This window comes from Cannabis sativa, chromosome X (genome assembly GCF_029168945.1).
Source record: "Cannabis sativa cultivar Pink pepper isolate KNU-18-1 chromosome X, ASM2916894v1, whole genome shotgun sequence".
Classification (NCBI taxonomy): domain Eukaryota; kingdom Viridiplantae; phylum Streptophyta; class Magnoliopsida; order Rosales; family Cannabaceae; genus Cannabis; species Cannabis sativa.
The window spans coordinates 58,571,275-58,594,648 of NC_083610.1; the positions used below are offsets into that span (position 1 = coordinate 58,571,275).

The 23,374-nt window shown below is 35.7% G+C and overlaps 1 protein-coding gene across 1 annotated transcript; it reads left to right on the top strand.

The window, feature by feature from the left end:
• The first annotated feature begins 19,527 nt into the window (after nucleotides 1–19,527).
• LOC133032297 (uncharacterized) lies at nucleotides 19,528–20,766 on the top strand. The gene is made up of 2 exons (XM_061106189.1): nucleotides 19,528–19,849; nucleotides 19,985–20,766. Exons 1-2 carry the CDS (start codon nucleotides 19,528–19,530, stop codon nucleotides 20,764–20,766), a joined length of 1,104 nt encoding a protein of 367 aa, XP_060962172.1.
• Nucleotides 20,767–23,374: the final 2,608 nt, after the last annotated feature.

Here is a 23,374-nt window from a genome sequence, read left to right on the forward strand (position 1 = left end):
TCCACACTTACAAACACGTCTATCCAGCCATGAATTGGCTTTATCTTGTTTTCTTTGATTTTGGGGGATAAGGGTCCCCTTTTTATTTGTGTAGAGACAATATTATGGTACCCTTACCGCGGGAGCTATTTTGATATGAAAACATTTTGCCTTCGTATCTCTAGAGATTTGAATAACTATATTTATCATATTGTTCCCATTTAAATTCATTAAGTATGTTATAACTTAAACAAATTTTTATTTTGCAAAGTTATTAGTCTACTTCAAGATTTATCATCCTCTAGATTTATCATATTGTTCCCATTTAAATTCATTAATTCATTAAGTATCGTTCCAGATTTTGATTAGTGGCTCTAGAATCAATAATCCATTAGGACTTATCATCCTCCACTAAGTTAGCTTAAAGAATAAATAAATCACATTTACCTTTCTTAAGCTCGGAGAGATATTTGTTATAGTTTCTCTTACAGTGTCCCATTATGCCACAATAGAAACACACGTTGTTTGCTTTTTCATCCTTGGACTTGGGGGTGGCTTTGTTCTTCGTAAACTTGGGTGAATTTTTGCCTTTGGGCTTGCCACCACTGTTGTCCTTACTGTTCCACTTCCTTTTCTTATCAAAGAAGAAGGAGAGTTCGATTTTTTTTCAACAATATTTTATTCACCTTCCTTGGACTTATCCTTGTTAGGGTTTTCAAATACGGTCAACTCGTTCAACAATTGAGTCATGTTGAACTCTTGCTTAGTCATCATATAGTTTGTGGTGAAAGCCTTAAAGCAAGGAGATAACGACTCAAGAATCATACTCACTTAAGTCCTCTCATCAGTGATGGACCTGTGTGTCTCTGCCTCATGCAATATTCAATCATGTGCAATACATGAGTTCTAACAAGGACCCCCCTCTTAATCTTATAATTCATGTAGCTACGAGTAGTATGATGTCTTGTTTGATTAGATTGCTACCCAAACATTACTTGTAGAGAATTCATTATTTGAGATGCATTCTCCATATCTTCATGCATCTTACTAAGAATATTGTTCATACTTACAAGCATGTAATATTTAGCCTTGTTGTTGGTTTGAATCCAAGATTCATATCTGTTCGAATATTTTTTGGGGCATTAGCAGCGGTCTCCTCAGGATGCTCCTCAGTTAGGACAAATTTGCTATTCTCACAAACTAACATTAAATTTATATTCGATTTTCATATATAAAAGTTATATCACCATTCAGTTTTTTACGTGGTAGTAAAGTAGTTAGGAAATTCAGCATGGTAGACATGATTGAAATAAATAATGTGACATATTGATTACATTTGATTAATAAATATTATTTTAGAATTACTATAAATGTGATGCATGAGCGCATACAAGTAAAATACATAAAATTTTATTTTAAGTTATTCCACGATAAAACTCTTTGACAATTGATCGTCATCTTAGGGTTGGTATCAAGTCAATTTCATTGAGCCTATGGGAAAATTCTCATCTTTATCATTTTGAAGCATAAATATCTCATATTTCCTTTTCAAAATATAAAGTACAACTTTTTGACCAAGTTAACAACTAACTGTTGGAATTATTTTACCAGGATCTAGATTTACTACCATGTATGTTGTTTAACATCCTAATATGAATTTCTAAAACAATGTAAATAAACACATATACAGTTTAAGAAACCTTACAGTGGGTGCAGCGGAATTAAATGACTCCTTCCGCTCAGATTTCTAATCGTTGTATCCTTTCTGTAGCAGAGTATCACCAAGATCTGAGCCCGATTCTCCTTCTTGTTGATTGGATACTTCACAGTCTTACATACTATGATTGAGGACCAACTTGATGTGTGTGGGCACTTACTCTATCACTCAAGGTATGAAAATATGAAGAGAGAAAGAGAGAGATAGGGTTTCGGCTATGCTATAGGAAAGGAGGCTCAAAATTTTACTGAAGGAATGAGATGTTGGAAATATTTTACCAGGATCTAGATTTACTACCATGTATGGTTCATTAACATCCTAATATGAATTCTAAAACAATGAAATAAACACATATAAAGTTTAGGAAACCTTACATTGGGTGCAGCGGAATATAATGACTCCTTCCATTCAGATATCTAGCCCTTGATTCCTTTCTATAGCAGAACATAGTCAAGATCTAAACCTGGATCTCTTTCTCTCCTTCCTTGATGCTGATTCTCCTTCTTGTTGTTTAGATTCTTCACAGTCTTACACACTATGATTGAGTTACCACTTGATGTGTGTGGGCACTACTCTATCACTCAAGGTATTTCGAAATTAAAGAGAAGAAAAGAGAAGAGAGGGGTGGCAAGGGCTTTTCTCTGAAAGAAACAATATGCAAGTCTATAGTTTCCTGAAGCCATCACTTTATATTTATAGAAAGCCATCTAAGTTTAGGTTAGAATTGTATGACATTAAAATAATGAAAAAATAAAATGGTAAACCCTTTGCATAGTGGCCGGCCATATAAGGGAAATGGGCCTCACTTTGCAACTTGCCCATTTTGTCATTTTTCAATCCCATTCTCTCAAAAATACCATTTTTCCAATTTAACCATTCAAATGTCAATTCCAATTATTTAATAACTAAAAATTAATTATTAAATAATATTGTCATTTAATATAATTATTAATTTAGACATATAAAATCTCTTAATTAATAAATAAACCTAGAATCTCTTTTCTTTACAATTTCGCCCTTGCTTAGTGAAAATTCATAAAGTAGACATAGTCTAACTTTAGAATTATAATTGATTAATTAAAATCAATTAACTGAGTCTTACAAGCAGTATGGTCTCAACTAGTATGGGGACCATAGGCCTATATAAACCGAGCTTCCAATAAGTCGAACCGAATTCACCAAGTAAATTCCCTAACTTATTAATTCCTTATTGAATCCACACTTAGAACTTGGAATTGCATTCTCAGTCATATAGAACACTCTATATGTTCCACGATATAGATACGTTATTAGTTATCCCTTGTTATAATCCTAATTTGATCAATGACCCTCTAATAGATGATCTACATTGAATAGGAACTAAATTACCGTTACACCTTCAATGTATTTTATCCTTAAAACACTTAGCTCTGTATAAATGATAATTCAGCGAAGTGAAATGAGATCTCCACCATTTATCTCTGTTTAGCCAAGCTCGAAGGATATCATCGTTTCACTTCTAAATTCCTATAGAAGTTATAGACTCCATATTTATGTTAGCGCTCCCACTAAATTATAATATCATGTTCCCAAAATGTACGTATCACCCTAACCCAAAAGTAGGCTTAATTAACAAATCAAAGAACATGTATAATACTCTTGAGATCGAACCTAATCATATCAGGATTAAGATCATTTGATCTTGGATCAACGGGTGATATTGAATTGAATAGATATTACGGTAAATTTTAATATATCTAATCAAAGTTCAATATCGGTCCCTTCCGATGTATACTCCATACATCCGATACTGGTAATCTTTGCCAATGCCCTGAAAAGGACATAACACTTATCCAAGGTATAAGAATACCTATCACTGATTATCATGCCAGTCTAAATCCAGTGAACTGACAAATCAGGGAATAAACTTTCGAACATATAATTAAGATTATATTCCACTGTGCTGACAACACTATAATCATTAACAAATTCATATGTTCTGGACTTAAATAGAATTCATACATTATATATATAATCATGAAATAAATCATGTGAACCATGCAACATAAAATGTTATTTCTGATCTTTATTAATAAGTAAATCTAATTATATTGAAATGGGTTTTATTTAGGGCACAAAACCCAACAAACTCCCACTTGCACTAATATAAAACAAAATGTGCATTTTAAATAATCTCAACACCTTGATATACAAATCAAGTGTAGTAGTAGTATATTCCTTGTACTAGGATCTGACAGGTTGTATTAAACACAACCTTTTCTCCACCATTACTCTTCCTTAATCACAAAATCCTTGATATTGTGAAATTCCTCTCTATATGTCTACTCTCTTGGCATACTAGATTCTATACTTTTGGCAACTACTTTTTGGTTAATCAGGAAATAACACTAGTAGTTAAGACAAGTTGGAACGGTGCCACAAATGTATAGAACTTTCCTTAGACTGAATAAGTACCTTTCCTGCAACTTTAACATTCAGTCTCACTCTGGTAGACCTAGAAACTTCAGATAGGTTTTACACTTCTCCAAAATCACTACTCCACCCCCAGAGTAATCACCATCTTATCAGTAGACTTTCTAGCACAAAGGCAACTCTCGAAATCTGATGTGGTGTAGTCTAAGAGTTTTAAACTCACCCTTATCGACGAACATATAGTTCCTCTTCTTAATTTGAAGATTTACTTGATTGTCTTCCAATGTTCCTCTCCTGGATTAATCTGATACCAACTCATTACTCCCACTCAACAGCAGGTTTCTGGTCTAAGGCGTACTAAAGCATATCTGAGACCTCTCACTGTTGATTTAAGAAATCCTTTCATGGCTTTATCTTTTCTGGAATAGTTGAGACTTTTCTTGAGATAAATAAAATCTATGTCTAGAAGTTGAGAAGCTTCTATAGATTTCCATTTGAAAAGAAAATGCTTCAGCATCTTACTAAAGTAAGTTTCTTGAATTAGAGTAAGTAATTACCAGGTATACAACAAGCCATAGGTTTTGATAAACTCAAACCTATAATACTAGGAACAGGAAGTTTTGTTAAGTCCATTGAATAGACCTACAAACGAAAATTTCCTTTCTTGTCCTTATAATAGAAAACTTTAGGTTACTGCATGTGAATGGATTGAACCATAGTTCTATTGGCTTTTCTTCTTAGTTTCTTATCTTGACAATCCATTACTTGTTTAAAATCACAATGGATTTTAATCACTAGTGTCTTCCAAGTCATAAGAAGAGTGAGTTCCTTGAAACCCTCCCACTACGACAAGGTACCCTGAATTATGTCTAAGAAAACTACATGGTATTGACCTCTTCGGTTGTTTCAAGTCAACAGAGGCAGTGGGATCATCTTGTGTAGAAAATAAGATGATAGAACACTTTTGGAATCAAGAAAAAATATCTCATTTATTTGCTACTTTGTTTTCAGACTTAGTCATATTCTTAGAAAAGTAGTATTTGTTTAAACAAACACATTCTTATCTAATGACTATGGGATGGTCCACCCCTAATCATTTAGAATAGCTAACAAACATGCAAACCATTGTTAACAGTTCTAGCTTTTCTTAAGATTTCGATTAGGTCATCCATGAATCTAGTAATGATTTACATTAAGTATACAACCATTGCATCATTCTGAAATTGTATTGCCATAGAAGGACTTAGGCAACGACTAGTAACTAATCAACAATATGCAACTCGAATTTCTGGGAAGTTAAGTTTGGATATAATTCAAAAATCAACTTAATGATCTTTGAATTGCATATCTACTAACTATTTCTCCACCCCTATCAGTTCGCAAGATCTTTTTCTTTTTCATAAGGTAAAATCTAGAGTGATCATTTTAAGAATACAACGAAAAACTCATATCCACCCCTTAATGTACATCCATCTGCGAATGAGATGAACTTACTTTCAATGGATATAGGCATATTAACCCTTTGCATAGAATGATCTTGTAAAAAACCATTATGAACAAGATACAAATGCCATAGATTTATAAAATATGTGATTGTGTCTTTTGATGACTTAGGTTAGTTACATTAAAGAGTTCTTAGAATAGTTCAAGTGGATTCTGGTCACAGAATTCTAAACTCATATACCTTACTAACATACAGTTTGAATCCATTGATAGAAAATGGTTATTAAACACTTGTGAAAGTGTAACTATATAATGAGTAATTCTTTCTTGGACCACCACTACTAATTTAACTCTATGTCTGATTTGCCCATACAAGTAGGAGATTTTTAAGATTAAGGATTTATATCATTTTACAATAGAATTTCGGGAATATAATCATATGCGTCATTTAATTTCTTAAGAGAAAATATAGAATGACATGAAATGATTTATAGACCATTCATCCAATGATATGTTATTGAGCTAATTCGAAATGAATAAGCTAAGAGGAATTAGGATAATTTCATATTTAAATAAGAATCCAACGATACTTCGATTAGCAAGAGTCAAAGTAATCTTATTTATACAATCTTCTTGTTTCATATTGTAAATACTAGTCTAAGGTGTCGTCAATTGATGAACAGCTAGATGTTGCATTTACAATATTTATCTTTCGAGATCTAACAATATTATGTTTGTCTAATGTTGACAATCCATTAGGGATTTTTCCCATTAGAATAATAAACCAAGTTAGACCAACAATGAAGATTCGAAATTAAACTACAATTTAATAACAGAAAATAACATGGTTCAATATAAATTCATACACAATTCAGAAATTATGAAACATATAGCAAGTAGGAATGACAAGTGAAAATACTAAAACATACAATCCTAAATAATTTCCAAGGTCTTCAATAAACTGATATCAGTGTTCCGTTTAGGCGAGAGTCAGTGATACCATCCATTGAATAGAGTTGTCAGCTCATCTAAAATGATAAACATTCTAGCAACCTTTTATTCGATCTTGATTGGAATCCAGCGTTGTCCCGTTTAGGCGAGAGTCAAGGCTATTCTATCTTATGAGCTTCCACCACTGTTTCATACTTTTGTAAGTCAAATACAGTCGCCACCATTAGGGTGATCAATACTATATAAAACACTTACAAATAATATTATCTTTCGAGATTCTACGGCGTTAAATTGCTAATGAATTTTCCTCCATTAGGGAGGGTTACTCACTAAAACAAGAACTATGTAGAACCAATAATGGAGATCGAATATCCTAATAATAATAAAGCTCATTATTTAAAGAAAGTTGTATTTTCTTCTAATATTTATTTTAATCAATTTATTTTAAATATATATTTATTTTATTAAAATTTCTAATTTAGAATGAAAAATTCTAAATATAAATTTTAATTTAATATTTATAAATTATACTTAGATGGATATGAAAATAACATGAATTATTTCCATCTTAGTAATAATTTCCAATAAATATTTAGAAAAATATTCAATTTAAGTTGTTTCAAAATTAATTTAAATTAATTTACAACTCAAATTTAATTTTCTATAAATATATATTGCATTTCAAAAAATTGAAGTATATAAGAATACTCTTTTCGAAAATGCTTGTTAAAATAAAATAAAAATAAACCCTGGAAAAATTATCTTAATTTTATGTTGGCCCAAAATTAATTTACAACAAAAATATAATTTTCCTAATTAATTAAATATTTAAGAAAAATTTCAAATATTTAAGTATCATGATGAAAATCAACTTAAATATTAATTTTCTATTTAATTAAATACACAAGAAAAATGCTTCAAGCAAAACAGATAATATCTATCTAGACTTTCATTGACTAATTAATTCAATTTCTAATAGTATATTTTAGTTCATTTATTTTAATTAATCATTAAATGAAAAAATCATTGATTTAAGTTGGTCCAAAATTAAAATAAATAATTTTCAACTTTAATCTATTTTTCAAATAAATTCGAAATATCTATATTTTTAAAAAAAATGCAATTTCGAAAATATAATAAAAAAAAAAGATTAATAAAATAAAATTAAATATATTTTGAAAATTATTCAAATTTAAGTTATTCTGAAATAAGATTCCAAACTTAAAATAATTTTCTATTTAAATAAATAACATGAAAATAATAATATATAAGTATCATGATGAAAATCAACTTAGATATTTAAATTTTTAATTTAATTAAATGTATTAAATTCAAAAAATAAATAATTAAGTATAGAGGAAACTTAATTATTAATTCTAGTTTAATACTAGGAAAATATACTAAACTTAGATTGTACCAAGATTAATTATTAAACAATAAATTTCACAATCAATGATATTTTCCTATTTTAATATTAGAAATAATAACTAGTATAGAAATAACTATCTAGAATGTATATCATTAACTAAGTGTTTTTTTTAAAATTAACTTTAAAATATTAAAATGAAAAATAAATTTCATATATTTTAAAAGTTAATTATGTTGCTAATTCAATTTTAATTAGGTTCGACTAAAATAATTAACCTAGTACAGTTATCCAAATCAGGCAAATGGGCCTTCACAGTTGGGGTAGTTCATGTGAGGGGGAGCTGGGTTTAGTATGTCGTACCCACTTCTATTGGCCCCCAACTCTCACACAAGGCCCAAAAGAGAGGAATTCAACCTGAAAATAAATAACTGTTATTAATTGAGTAGGTCCAAAAACTAAATGGACCTAAATAAAATCTATCAGGGTGTGACATTTTATTTAGCAACAACCTATATGCATCTATTACATAAAGTAAACATATAGGCTCACACAGGCACACAGATTTGGATGGATCCTATCATGTTACTAGGTCATACACAGATGAAAGAAGAATGTAAAATTTACCTATTACAAATTATTTACTTGACCTATTGACAATTGAACCATGGGTTAAAATCAAATCATTGGATCTGTCAACAAGTTAACCATGGCAATTTAGATCAAGCAATAATAGGTTTTAGAAAACTTACAAACAAGCTAAAACACATACTCCTGCAACAAGTTGAATTTGGATAGTTGGATGTAATATTTATATAATTTTAAATTAATTAATAAAAAAAATTTCGAAAATAATTTTTAAATAAAAAAAATATTTTCGGTTTTAAAATAAAATAAATTAAAATTTAAAATTAAACCTACAATTTTGAAAAATTAGGTTTCAACTAACCTAAATATTATTTCAAAAATTTGCTAACCATCTTTTAAATTTTCATGTTATTTTATAAATTAAATATTCAATAAAATAGAATGATAATAAATATCTTTTCTGATTTTATAATTTAATAAAAAATAACAAAATTTACAAGTTAGCAAAAATATCTTATTTCTATTTAAAATATCATGACTATAGTAATCTTATTTTAAATTTAAATAAGGTCAAATAATTTAAAAATAGAATAATTTAAAAAAAAAAAGGTAATAACTGACCTTAAATTTAAAAATAAGATAAAATAATCAAATTTAAAAATAAGATAGATAATTAAGCAAAAAAGATAGATAATCAGATTTACTAGTTAATAAAGATCAGAAATAACATTTTATGTTGCATGGTTCACATGATTAATTTTATGATTATATATAATGTACAAATTCTATTAATTCCAGAACATATGTATTTGTTAATGATTATAGTATTGTCAGGAAAGTGGAATATAATCTGGATTATATGTTCGAAAGTTTAATTCCCTAATTTGTCAGTTCACTGGATTTAGACTGGCATGATAATCAGCGATAGGAATTCTTACACATTGGATAAGTGTTATGTCCTCTCAAGGGCATTGGCAAAGTTTACCAGTATCGGATGTATGGAGTATACATTGGAAGGGACCGATATTGAACTTTGATTAGATATGTTAAATTTACCGTAATATCTATTCAATTCAATATCACCTAGTTGATCCTAGATCAAATGATCTTAATCTTGATATGTTTAGGCTTGATCTCAAGAGTATTACACATGTTCTTTGATTTGTTAGTTAATCCTACTTTTGGGTCAGGGTGATACGTACATTTTATGAACATGGTAGTATAATTGAGTGGGAGCGCTAAACATAGATATGGAATCTATAACTTCTATAGGTATGTAGAAGTGAAACGATGATTTCCTTTGAGCTTGGCTAAACAGAGATAAATGGTTGAGTACTCATTTCACTTCGCTGAAATATCATTTATACGGAGCTAAGTGTTTAAAGGATAAAATACATTGAAGGGTGTAACGGTAATTTAATCCGTATACAATGTAGATCATTTATTAGAGGATCATTGATTAAATTAAGATTATAACAATGGATAATTAATAGTGTATCTATATCGTGGAACATATAAAGCGTTCTATATGACTGAAAGTGCAATTCCAAGTTCTATGCGTGGATGCAACAAGGAATTAATAAGTCAGTGGATTTACTTGGTAAATTCTTGATCTGCTTATTGAAAGCTCGGTTATATAGGCCCATGGTCCCCATACTAGTTGAGACCATACTTCTTGTAAGACTCAGTTAATTGATTTTAATTAATCAATTATAATTCTAAAATTAGACTATGTCTAGTTTATGAATTTTCACTAAGCAAGGGCAAAATTGTGAAGAAAAGAGATTCTAGGTTTTATTTATTAATTAAGAGACTTTATATGTCTAATTAATAAATGACAATATTATTTAATAATTAATTTTTAGTTATTAAATAATTGGAATTGGCATTTAAGTGGTTAAATTGGAAAATTGGCGTTTTTGAGAAAAAGGGATGGAAAAATGACAAAATGGCGAAATTGTAAAGTGGGGCCCAATAACATCCTATGGCCGGCCACACTAAGAATTTGCCTTTTATTTTTCTAATATTTAATGCCAAATAAATCTAATCTAAACCTAGGTGGTTACCTATAAATAGGTAGTGATGGCATCAGGAAAAAGATGATGCATCTAATTCTTCCAGAGAAAATTCTAAGCCGCCACTCTCTACTTCTCTTTTCTTCTAAATTTTCGAACCTTGAGTGAATGAGTGAGTGCCCACACACATCAAGTGGTATCTCAATCATAGCGTGGAAGATTGTGAAGAATCCAATCAACAAGAAGGAGAATCAGGCTCAAGAAGGAGAGAAAGATTTCAAGGTGCAGATCTTGGTGATGCTCTGCTACAGAAAGGAATCAAGGGCTAGAGATCTGAACGGAAGGAGTCATTATATTCGGTTGCACCCAATGTAAGGTTTCCTAAACTTTATATGTGTTTATTTCATTGTTTTAGAATTCATATTAGGATGTGCATGGAACATACTTGTTAGTAAATCTAGATTCTGGTAAAATATTTCCAATACTTGCTTGCACTAGAGTAAGTAATTAACCAGGTATACCACAAGCCATAGGTTTAGATAAACTCAATCCTTTACTACTAGGAAAAAGAAGTTTTGTTATGTCCATTGAATAGACTTACTTACGAAATTTCCTTTCTTGTCCTTGTAATAGAAAACTTTTGGTTGTTCCATATGAATGGTTTTAACGATAGTTCTCTTGGCTTTACTTCTTAGTTTCTTATTCTGACAATCATTACTTGTTTAAACTAACAATGGATTTTAATCACCGGTGTCTTCCAAGTAATAACAGGGTGAGTTCCTTGAAACCCTCCCACTACGACAAGGTACCGTGACTTTTTGTCTAAGAAGACTAAATGGTATTGTCCTCTTTGGTTGTGTCAAAACAACAAAGGCAGCGGGATCATCATATATCGAATAAGATGATAGAACACTTTTGGAATCAAGAAAAATATCTCCTTTATTTGCTACTTTGTTTTCAGACTTAGTCATTTCTTTGAAAAGTAGTATTTGTTAAAACAAACACTTTCTTATCTAATGACTATGGGATGGTCCACCCCTAATCACTTAGAATAGCTAACATGCATGCAAACCTTGGTTAACAGTTCTAGCTTTTCTAAAGATCATGATTAGGTCATCCATGAATCTAGTAATGGTTTATACTAAGTACACAACCATTCTATCATTCTGAAATTTTCCTTGTTGGAATTTATTTTACCAGGATCTTAGATCTACTCACAAGTATGTTGTTTAACATCCTAAATATGAACTTTCCAAAACGATAATAAACACATATAAAGTTAAGGAAACCTTACATTGGTTGCAGCGGAATAATATGTCTCCTTCCACTCAGATCTCTAACCCTTGTATCCTTTCTGTCGCAGAGTATTATCAAGATCTGAGTCCGAATGTCCTTCTCTTTGATTTGGATTCTTCACGATCTTCCAGACTATGATTGAGGTACCACTTGGTGTGTGTGGGCACTACTCTATCACTAGGATAATTCGAAATTGTGAAGGGGAAAAGAGAGAGAGAGGGGTCGGCTATAGAGAGAAAGTGAGTGGCTCAATTTTCTGAAAGGCAATTTCCTGAATTACTGAAAAAACTCTTATTTTAGTGTAAGCCATCATTTTCTATTTATAGGCAACTACTAGGTATAGGTTAGTAATTATTTAGCATTAAAAAAATGAAAATAATAATTGGAAAAAACTTATACAAGTGGTCGGCCATGGTGTTAATGGGCCTCACTTGGAATTTTGCAGTTTTCACAATTTTCATTTCTATTTTCTCAAAAACGCCAATTTTCCAATTCTAACCATTTAAATGCCAAAACTAATTATTTAATAACTAAAATAGATTATTAAATACTATTGTCATTTATCATAATTATTAATTAGACATATAGAGTCTCTTAATTAATAAATAAAAGTAGAATCTCTTTTCTTTACAATTTCGTCCCTGCTTAGTGAAAATTCACAAACTAGACATAGTCTAACTTTAGAATTATAATTGATTAAACATAAATCAATTATTGAGTCTTACAAGCAGTATGGTCTCAACTAGAATGGGGACCATGGACCTATATTACTGAGCTTCCAATAAGCCGAACCGAATTTACAGAGTAAATTCCCTAACTTATTAATTCCTTGTTGAATCCACTCTTAGAACTTGGAATTGCACTCTCAGACTTATATAGAGCGTTCTATATGTTCCATGATATAGATACGCTATCTCATTTAACCATCGTTATAATCTTAATTTGATCAAAGATCCTCTATATAGATGATTTACACCGAGAAGGGATAAATTTACCGTTTCAGCCCTCAATGTATTTGGCCCCTTAAAACACTTAGCTACCTGTAAATGATGTTTTCGTGAGCTAAGATATAGTCACTGAAACGAGAGCTCATCCATTTACTTCTATTTAGCTAAGCTCGAAGGAAATCATCACTTGACTTCTATACACTAGTAGAAGCTATAGATTCCATATTTATGTTCAGCGCTCCCACTCAGTCATACTATCATGTTCACAAATTTACGTATCACCCTGACCCAAAAGTAGGCTTAACTAATAAATCAAAGAACAAGAATAACACTCCTAAGATTGAGCCTAATCATATCAGGATTTAGATTCTTTTGATCTAAGATCAACTAGTGATATTGACTTGGAAAGATACAACGGTAAGTTTATAATATCTTGACTAAGTTCAATATCAGTCCAGTCCAATGTATACTCCATACATTCGAAACTAGTATACTTTACCAATGTCCTGGAAAGAACATAACACTTACTGCAAGTGTAAGTATACTTCATCGCTGATTATCACATCAGTGTAAATCCAAAACACTAATGAAATAGGGACTTAGTCTTTTGAATCATATAATCACAATCACATTCCACTGTGTTGACAATACTGTAATTATGAATAAATATATGTTCTCGACTTAACTGATTTTGGTGCATCTATTAAATATATATATTAAACCATAAGCATGAAAAATACATGTTAACATAAATCACTTCAAATCTCTTAAATTGATAACTAATCAGATTGTAATGGATTTTATTTAGGGCACAAAACCCAACAAACTCCCACTTGCACTAACATAAAACAAGTTGTGCACTCCAATCAATCTGTTGTCTTGATCTTCAGATCAAGTGTAGTATATTTGACTCCACCCAAATTTCTGGAACCAGGTTCATAAAACATTATGAAACATCCTTAACTATATGCTTTACTCATCAAGGGATACTGAAATCCTTACTGCTTATTAAGTACATCTGAATAAACAGAAGACATATCTCTCATACTTTAAAATTTGGAATTTTCTTCAGTAGAATAACTTTCTGGTAATTTTGAATTTACAAAGTTATATATATCTTCTCTGGTGGAGCTTGAATTATTATAGAAGGGTTTTTACACTCTTTTAGAATAATTCCTCCACCCCCACAGTAACCACCATCTCAAATTCTTAATGAGTTGGTGTAGATATAAGGATAACTAATATACAGTTCCTTAATATCTAACATATAGGTCACTTTCATAAATCTTTCTTGAGTATCTCCTAGTGTTCCTTATTTGATTACATATCAGATGGCTCCCACTCAATAGTAGTTGTCTGGTTAAATAATACTTTTAACCTCTTACTATTGTTTTGAGGGATATCTCGTTGTGACTTATTGTCTTAGTCTGAAACTATAAGTTTCTTTAAGACTAAGTTATCAACATATAAGTCTAGTATTTGAAGTGTAAAATACTTGCTAGAGATTAAACAATCAAATTAAGATACCATAAAATGTCATGAGGATTAGAAATCTTGACTCAAGTCATTCGAATGGACTATGAAAGAATTCTTCTATCTTATTCTCATAATTCTGATAAGTTATTTCTATCCACATGAATGGTTAGATTTGCTTTCTCAGTAGTGTTCTTAAGTTCCTATCACTAGTGTCAACCAAATGAAGATGGGTAAAGAATTTTAAAATTCTCCCACTCAATTAAGGTAGTGTGATACATTATCAAAGAACTTTATTGGTATCATTATCTATTACAACAGTAAATCTAAACTAGAACGTATAATCAAGATCAAGGATTTATTCTGATAATAGCTTATTTATTATATTACTTCCATGTTTAAAATTATGTGTCACAAAGAGCACTGTGGAACATAGTCCACCCCTAAGTATATAGAGATTAAGATCCACCCCTAAGGGATATAGAGATCATGATTCTCTAAGTGTTATAGAGATTATGTGGAGTTTCGAATATAATCCAGAGTTCATTAGATATAAAAGATCGTTGAACTGCATATTATTCTTAACTTTTTCTCCACCCTTATCAGATCAAAAGATCTTTTTATTAAACAAATTCTTAATAATTGTTTTAGAATTAACAATTATTCATAAACATAGAAAATAATTTCTTAGTGTTTATGTAGTAATAACTCTATGAAGAGTTTAAGGAACTATATAATTTGTATCAATAATAAAAACACATATACATACAAACATATAAATATAATAATTGGTAATTGTTATATAAGATAAAGTAATGAAGCTCAACTATAAATTGCAATTTATTTGTAAAATAGAAAACTTTATTATAAAATCGTAAAAAAAAATTTGCAACCTAATGAGAAAAGAACAGGGAATAAAATCCCAAACTAATAATCGAAATCCAAATTGTTCTTAAACTGAAACAATTAATTCAAAAATAAATAAACGAGCTTCATCTTTATCTTGGATGAACTCCACCCCTTTGTCCAGCTTTCCGATTCAACTCGCTAAGATAGCACCTGAGTTCAAGCAGCTTGGGCTATAATAAGAAGAAAAACAAATAAACAAGGTTAGTAGTCCAGAATTAATAATCCAAATGGATAATAATTCACTAAAACTCATCAGTTTATAGAAAGAAATACCTTATTTCTTTGCAAGAAGTTTAGGACATTGGGGTTTCCAATGGCCTTTCTCATTGCAGTAGAAACACTTTCCTTTTAGTGTATCACCAGGAGCAGTAGCCTTTTTGTTTTAAACTGTTTTCACAGCTTGAGCTCGCTTCTTGGTATTTTTCCACTTCTTCTTTGTCTTGGGTCTGGAAGTAGAGGCAACGTGTGCCTCAGGTTTAATCGTCCCATTACCATTTCCAGAATTCTGAGGTTTACTCCTCTTCTTCTTGGGTCCTCCAATCGAATTTTCATATGTCTGAAGGTCATTGACTAACGTGTGAAAGTCTCGCTCCTTCTTATTCATGACATAATTTGATGTATAGGGCAGAAAAGCTGGAGTCAGACTATTCAAGATAAGACTCACTTGAGTTGTCTGATCCATTTCAGCACCATGATTCTGGGCTTCCTGGAAATAACTTGCCATTTGGAGAAGGTGATCACGCACATTCTGATGGGGTTCCATCCGTGCATTGATGAATTTCTTAGTCGCGTCAAAGCGAGACTGGATAGATGCCATTCCGAATAGCTCAGTTAACTTCTCCATTATTTCTGCAGCCGTGACAGTTTTTGCAAACCTTGTTTTCAAGGTGTCAACCATACTGGAAAGCATGAAGTATCGAGCTTTGTTGTTAGCATTCTGCCAACGCTCGAACTTCTCTTTAACAACTTTAGTTGCATTGTCACCCAGCTGTTCAGGAGACGGCTTAGTTAACACAAACAGGGCACTTTCACCTATGAGAGCAATATTAATGTTCTCTTTCCATTTAGGGAAGTTAGATCCATTTAGCTTCTTTTCAGTCAACAGTGATAATAGGGGATTTGACCTGGCTATACAGGATACTACAAAATAATAAATAGAAATGAATTATGGTTTAACACAAAATCTTATTCAGAAATTATTAGCACATAGCAAGTAGGAATGACAAGAGAAAATACTAAACATACAATCCTAAAGAATTTCCAAGGTTTTCAACAAACTGATATCAGTGTCCCGTTTAGGCGAGAGTCAAAGCTACCATCCATTGAATAGAGTTGTCAACTCATCTAAAATAATAAACATTCTAGCAACCTTTTATTCGATCGAAAAGAGAATCTGACGTTGTCCCGTTTAGGCAGGAGTCAAGGTCATTCCTATTTCATGATCTTCCACCATTGTTTCATACGTTTGTAAGTCTTATACAGTCGCCACCATTAGGGTGATCAATACTAATATAAAAAACTGACAAATATACTTATCTTTCGAGATTCTACGACTCTAACTTGCTAATGAATGTTCCTCCATTAGGGAGTGTTGCCCCTGATTTTGTCCAAAATACGTGGACCAACCGGATTGAGACACGTAGACTGAAGAGGCAAGACTTTGGGATAATTCAGCTAAGTCTCTTTGATTAAAGGAATCAGCATTTAACATGCCTCCCGGAGAAGGCATGTAAGTTTCACATACTCCCGGAGAGGAAGGCTACAACGAAGCACCTCCGGGAGGTATCAAATCCTATCTGAACAGTCACCTCGCATTTAATACCGCATGGGAGAAGGCGTATTGAAACTGCCATAAGTTTTAAAGTCTGACGGCGTAACGCCCCTTCTACAGCTACTACGCTATGATTAATGAGCCTAGTGACGGCTACTTTATGAGAAATTAGATCAGTCAAGAAAGGATAAAGGATTACGTCCATTAAACGCCTAAAAAGCCTAGGGATTAGACCATGCATTTCCTATGATTGGGAATGTGTGCCTTTACTGAATATTAGAGAAAGACATGTACCTCAATTCTAGGGATCACCCCACAAAAACACTATAAATACCCCCCAAACTCATTAAGGCAGGGGTCGAGAATTTTGGGTTTCATAAGAACTAGAGAGGAAAACCACCAAGAACATTCTCTGTAATAAATACTCTCATAAATACATAGACACGTGTACTATGGCTCATTAATGCCCCAACCACATACAAATCTCTCGCATTAATTCCTTATAGCTTTCTTAAATATTATTATTGTATTGGTTGCCGAAAACCTCGGTCAACATTTTAGTGCTTTCATTGAGAGCTGAAGGAAGCGTCTGTAAGTAGACAGTAACATTACAAAACAACAATGGTGGAGACTCGAAACACACGTCAACCTCGTCCTCCTCAAGACGCTTAAGATCCAGACGATGAGGATGTGGCCTCAAGAGCAAATGTGGGCTCTGAGGAGGGAGAAGGAACCCACGATGACGAATACGAAGGAAACTTCGATGAGTACGACACCTACGATGAAGGCAGCTACACAAAGCTGGTACTCTTGAGACAAAAGGCTGCTGAAATCGCATCCCAAAAAGAACAAAACCAAAAGATGCAAGAGGTGATGCTGGCCATGCAAAAAGCCATGGAGGTAGCAGGAATCCACGTGCATCATAAAGCCATCTCTGCTGGACTTGGAGAGACTCCAGGAGAATCCTCGCCAAGTGCCCAAAAGAAGAAATCTAGGGAACCTAGCCCTATAAGGTATCCCTCTGAAGGGAACCCGCAGAAAAATCCTACTTCCACTCCTGGGAAAAAGAAAAGGGCACAGGATCTGCGAAAGGTCCGCTCTGATTTCCCGAAAGGGAAAGGTCCGCAGAGGGGAAAACTCCAAAAAGGGAGTCTTGGCCCTCAGGATTGATAGGACCGAAAGAGCGTTTCTGTGCACCAGGAACCCGGAGGGAGAGGGAGAAAGGGCCAAAAATGCCCTCCCATTGATCTGAGGCATCAAATTAACGGGAAACACGGTGACCTCTGGGATCACCTGGACCAAAAGAAACATGTGCCCGCAATCTCCACGGGAACACTAAACGAAGGAATCATGGCTGAGCTTGCCATACTCCGAAAAGACATTGCCCGACTCTCCCTCAGATAAAAAGGTGATGACTCTGACTCTGACTGTGAAGACCGGGAGCCATGTGCCAGGCACATCCTGGAAGCGGAGCTCCCCAAAAATTTCAAGATGCCTGAAATGGCAGCTTATACATGGAACTCGGACCCAAGCGATCACCTGTCACGGTTCAACCGAGTCATGACAGTCATGAGAGTTAGCAATGACGCCAAGTGCTTATGCTTCCCGCTTACTTTAAGCGGGTCCGCGGAAGAATGGTTCAAGAAACTGGAGCCAGGATCCGTAGACTGCTGGAATAAGCTACAAACCAGCTTTCGGAGACAGTTCGTCGCCGCGAGGAAAGTTAACCTGGAGGTCAGCGCCTTGATTAACATCAGGCAGCTGCCTACGGAAACATTGAAGAATTTCATAAAGAGGTTCAAGGAAGAAGCCTCAAAGACCAAGAAAGTCGATGACGGACAACAGCTTGCTCTTCTTCAAGCAGGCATCCGCATAGGGACTCCGTTCTAGAATGAGTTACAGCAAGAAGGAGCCTCCAACCTTCAAGATTTCCAAAAGATAGTCCAAAAATACATTAACCTAGAAGAGGCCCAAATAGTGGCCTATGGGGGATACTATCCTACCGGGATAGCGAGATATGTACTCGAGGCTCAGCTCCTAGGAACCCTACCAACAGCCGCTCCACCGATGAGCGGTATACAATTCTCCGCTACTCCTGGATATAGTCAGGGCCAAGCCTTGGCCCCTGCATCTTCTCACTTTGGAAATCCCTCAGGGATGAGTGGACAAGCCCCGTCGCACTTCGCTCTGGCCGCAAGCTTAGCAGGTCCTTCTCAAGGCTCTCAGAGCAAGAGGTCCTCAAAGGGCAGCAACCGGGCGGAGGATAAGCGGCAGAAAAGGGGGTACACTCCCCAGTATACCAAGTACACGGAGCTAACGGACTCCCAAGAGCGTGTGTATTTCGCTACCAGACAAAATACTCACTACCGGAGACCGCCTCCTCTATACAGGGATAGCTCCTGCAGGGATCCCAATAAAAGATGCGAGTAGCACAACGACATTGGGCACAACACCAATGAATGCAAAAACCTCAAGGACGAGATCGAAAACTTGATCCGATTGGGGCATCTTTACGAATGGATCAAGAATCGGTTGCCTCACCTCAATCTGGTTCAAGCTTCCCTTAAGGAGCACCAGGGGGTGTAGCCGGAGCATTGGCCCCAGCCAGAGATGCCTAGCCAATTCCTGGCCTGCCACCAAGACCCAAAGGAAGAGTAGCCATGATCTCAGGAGGACCTCACATCGGAGGAACTACCCGGAAGGAGCTAAAGCGTTACGCAGGGGCCGTGAAGCACAATGAGGTTTGGGAGGTTACTCAACTCCCAGCTCAAAGGCCCTGGCTGATGGATCAGCCCATTACATTCACAGAAGAGGACGCTAAGACAGTGTGTTTTCCTCATCATGACCCCTTGGTCATAGAGACTCCCATTGCCAATAAGATTGTGGCTAGTATCCTAATCGACAACGGGAGTTCTGTGAACTTGTTATTCAAAGAAGCCTTTACAGCAATAGGCCTCACGGACCGGGATCTTTCACCAAGCGGTTCCCACCTCATAGGGTTAAATGGAACAACACTTATCCCAATGGGAAAAGTGAGGCTCCCAGTCACCTTGTGCCTGGACACACCCCAAAGAACTTTCAAATACTGCACAATTGTTGTGGTGGACTGCCCAACAGCTTACAATGCAATCCTCGGCCGACCGGCCCTGGTGGATTTTGGTGCAGTCACGTCAATTAGGCACTTGTGCCTGAAATTCCTTACTCAAGAGGCTACAATAGGAACCGTGAAAGGGAATCAAGGAGAGGCCAGGCAGTGTTACAACGTTGCCGCCCACCTACCCGTCCTAATGGTGCGTGAAATTATTGAGCCAGAAATGGCGGAAGAAGATGAGTTGGATCCCCGTGTGGGATCCGAGAAAATTGTAGAAACCATGGAGGACGTCGAGAAAGTGTCAGTGTGCGACCTCGACCCCACCAAAGTCCTCCGGATAGGAAAGAGCCTAGAACCGGAGGAAAAAGAAAAAATAATAAAGACTCTAAGGGCTGCCACAGACGTTTTTGCGTGGTGTCAAGAAGACATGACCGGCATAAGCCCCCACGTCGTAACCCACGTCCTTAACGTCAACCCAGACATGCCACCAGTTCAACAAAAAAGACGCCCCCTCGACTTAGTAAAGGCCGAAGCCCTAGAAAAAGAGGTGGGCAAATTGCTAACTAGTGGCATGATCCGGGATGTATATTACCCAGAATGGCTAGCCAATCCGGTACTGGTTCCAAAGCCAAACGGAACATGGCGGGTTTGTATAGATTTCACCGATCTTAATAAAGCCTGCCCCAAAGATTGTTTCCCCTTGCCAAGAATCGACAAGATGGTGGATGCCACCTCCGGATTCAAGCTATTGTCCTTCATGGACGCATACACAGGTTACAACCAGATCAAGATGCACATCGCGGATTAGGAGTACACTAGCTTCAGAACCGATAAGGGGGTATACTGCTACCTGGTCATGCCTTTTGGACTAAAGAATGCCGGTGCAACTTACCAAAGAATGGTGAACCGAATGTTTAAAGGCCTTCTGGGGCAAAATATGGAGGTATACATGGACGACATGCTGGTCAAGTCGAAGGCATGCGCTAGCCACGCGGATGACTTAGAAGAATGCTTCGAAGTAGTCCAGAGATACGGAATGAAACTTAACCCAAAGAAGTGCACTTTTGGGGTTAAGTTGGGGAGGTTTCTGGGCTTCATAGTCAGTCAGCGGGGAATGGAGGCAAATCCAGAGAAAATCCAGGCTCTCCTGAGCATGCCTTCCCCCAAGAAACACAAAGATGTCCAGAGTTTAACCAGAAAGGTTGCTGCCCTAAGCCGTTTTATCTCTCGATCCACAGACAAATGCATTCCTTTCTTCAACATCCTCAAGAAATGTCAGAAATTCGAATGGTCTGACGAGTGCGAGGAGGCATTCAAAAAACTAAAAGAGCACATGGCTAAGCCACCAATCCTATCGAAGCCCGTTCTTGGAGAGGACTTGTTCCTATACTTGGCTGTCTCCGAGAATGCGGTTAGCGCGACCCTAGTATGGGAAGAGGAAAAAACTCAGCACCCCGTGTACTATGTTAGCAAGCGCATGATAAGAGCGGAGACACGGTACCCAGTGATTGAAAAACTAGTTTTCTGCCTCCTAATGGCCTCAAGAAAGTTGAGACCTTACTTCCAAGCTCACCCAATCAAAGTATTAACCAACCACCCGCTCCGGCAAGTCCTACAAAAGCCAGAGGCGTCTGGAAGACTCCTCAAATGGGCAATGAAGCTAAGCCAATTTGACCTACACTACATTCCGCGCATTTCCATAAAAGGGTAGGTGTTAGCAGACTTTATCACGGAGTGCCATGAAGCTGAAGCTATCGCAAACATACCCACACCACTGGTCCCAGCGTGGAAAGTATTCGTGGATGGCACCTCCAACGAGAACGGATCTGGAGCGGGGGTCGCAATGATATCTCTGAACGGACTTCGACCCCAAGCAGCCCTACGGTTTGAATTCTCAGCTTCTAACAACGAAGCTGAATACGAAGCCCTGATAACAGGGCTGAGATTGTCAAAAACTATGGGGGCTAAGAGAGTAGAAGTCTACAGCGATTCGCAACTGGTAGTAAACCAGGTGTCGGGAGAATACCAAACGTGCGAGGAAAAGATGGCCGCATATGTAGCAATAGTCCGGGAGCTACTCCACGAGTTCACGGACTATAAAGTGGAAAGAATCCCCAGGGAGAAAAGCGCTCATGCTGAGTGCCTAGCTAAGTTAGCTTCAAACAGTGAGATTGAAAAACTGGGAGTGGTACCTGTGGAACGCCTGGCGGAGCCAAGCATCAAAGTAAAAAAATACCATAGCAACAGTTGAGCAAGAGCCCAACTGGATGGTCCCCATCATCGAATACATAACAAAAGGCGAGTTGCCCCAAGAGAAGGCACTATCCAGAAGGATACAATATCAAGCGCACCATTATGTGATGATGGACAAAATTCTCTATCGAAGAGGACTCAGCACGCCTTATTTAAGGTGTGTATCGGACCCTGAAGCTAAGCAAATTATGCTAGAGGTCCATGAGGGGTTCTGTGGAGATCATATAGGAGGCCCAAGTCTCTCAAAAAAATATTGAGACAAGGGTACTTCTGGCTAACAATGAAAAAAGATTGCATAGACTACGTCCAGAAATGTGATTCGTGCCAAAGGTTCGCGAACATACCTAGAGCTCCTCCCAACGAAATTACCCTGATGACTAGTCCCTGGCCCTTTGCGGTCTGGGGAATAGATCTTATTTGGTCCCTGCTAACAGGAAAGGGAGGAGTAAAGTATGTGATAGTAGCAGTAGACTACTTCACCAAGTGGACGGAGGCTGAGCCAATGAAGACTATAACTGCTAAAAAAGCACTAGACTTTGTTATCAAAAACATAGTGTGTCGATACGGCTTGCCTCACAAAATAGTCTCTGACAATGGAAAGCAGTTTGACTGCAAAGAATTCACCGACTTCTGCACCCAGCACGGAGTCATTAAAAGCTTCTCCGCGGTGGCAAGGCCACAAACAAACGGACAAGCAGAAGCGGTCAACAAAATCCTAAAGGTCACCGTAAAGAAAAAGCTGCTGGCCTGCAAAAATAATTGGCCCGAAGAATTGGCAAGAGTGTTATGGGCCTACCAGACAACCCCAAGAACCACGAGTGGCCACGAGCCATTTTCAATGGCGTACAGTTGCGAAGCAATGGTCCCAGTAGAAACGTTATTCCTGTCCCACAGGAGAACAACTTACGATCCAACAACAAACAAGGCTTTATTACAAGAAGCGTTGGATCAAATTGAAGAACTTCGGGATGAGTCTCAAATACGAATGGCAGCTTATCAAAAGAAGGTAACTAAGTACTTTAACTCTAAGGTTAAAAGTAGAAAATTTACTATTTGTGATATGGTCTTAAGAAGAGTCTTCCCAGCCACTCAAGAACCCGGAGTGGGGGTACTTGGGCCAAATTGGGAAGGGCCATATGAAATTGAGGATGAGATCGGCTCCG

Coding starts and splice junctions, on each gene's coding strand:
- LOC133032297 (XM_061106189.1), top strand. CDS start 19,528: ATGATCTCAGGAGGACCTCACATCGGAGGAACTACCCGGAAGGAGCTA. Junction 19,850..19,984: donor CCGGGATCTTTCACCAAGCG/GTTCCCACCTCA, acceptor ACTGCCCAACAG/CTTACAATGCAATCCTCGGC.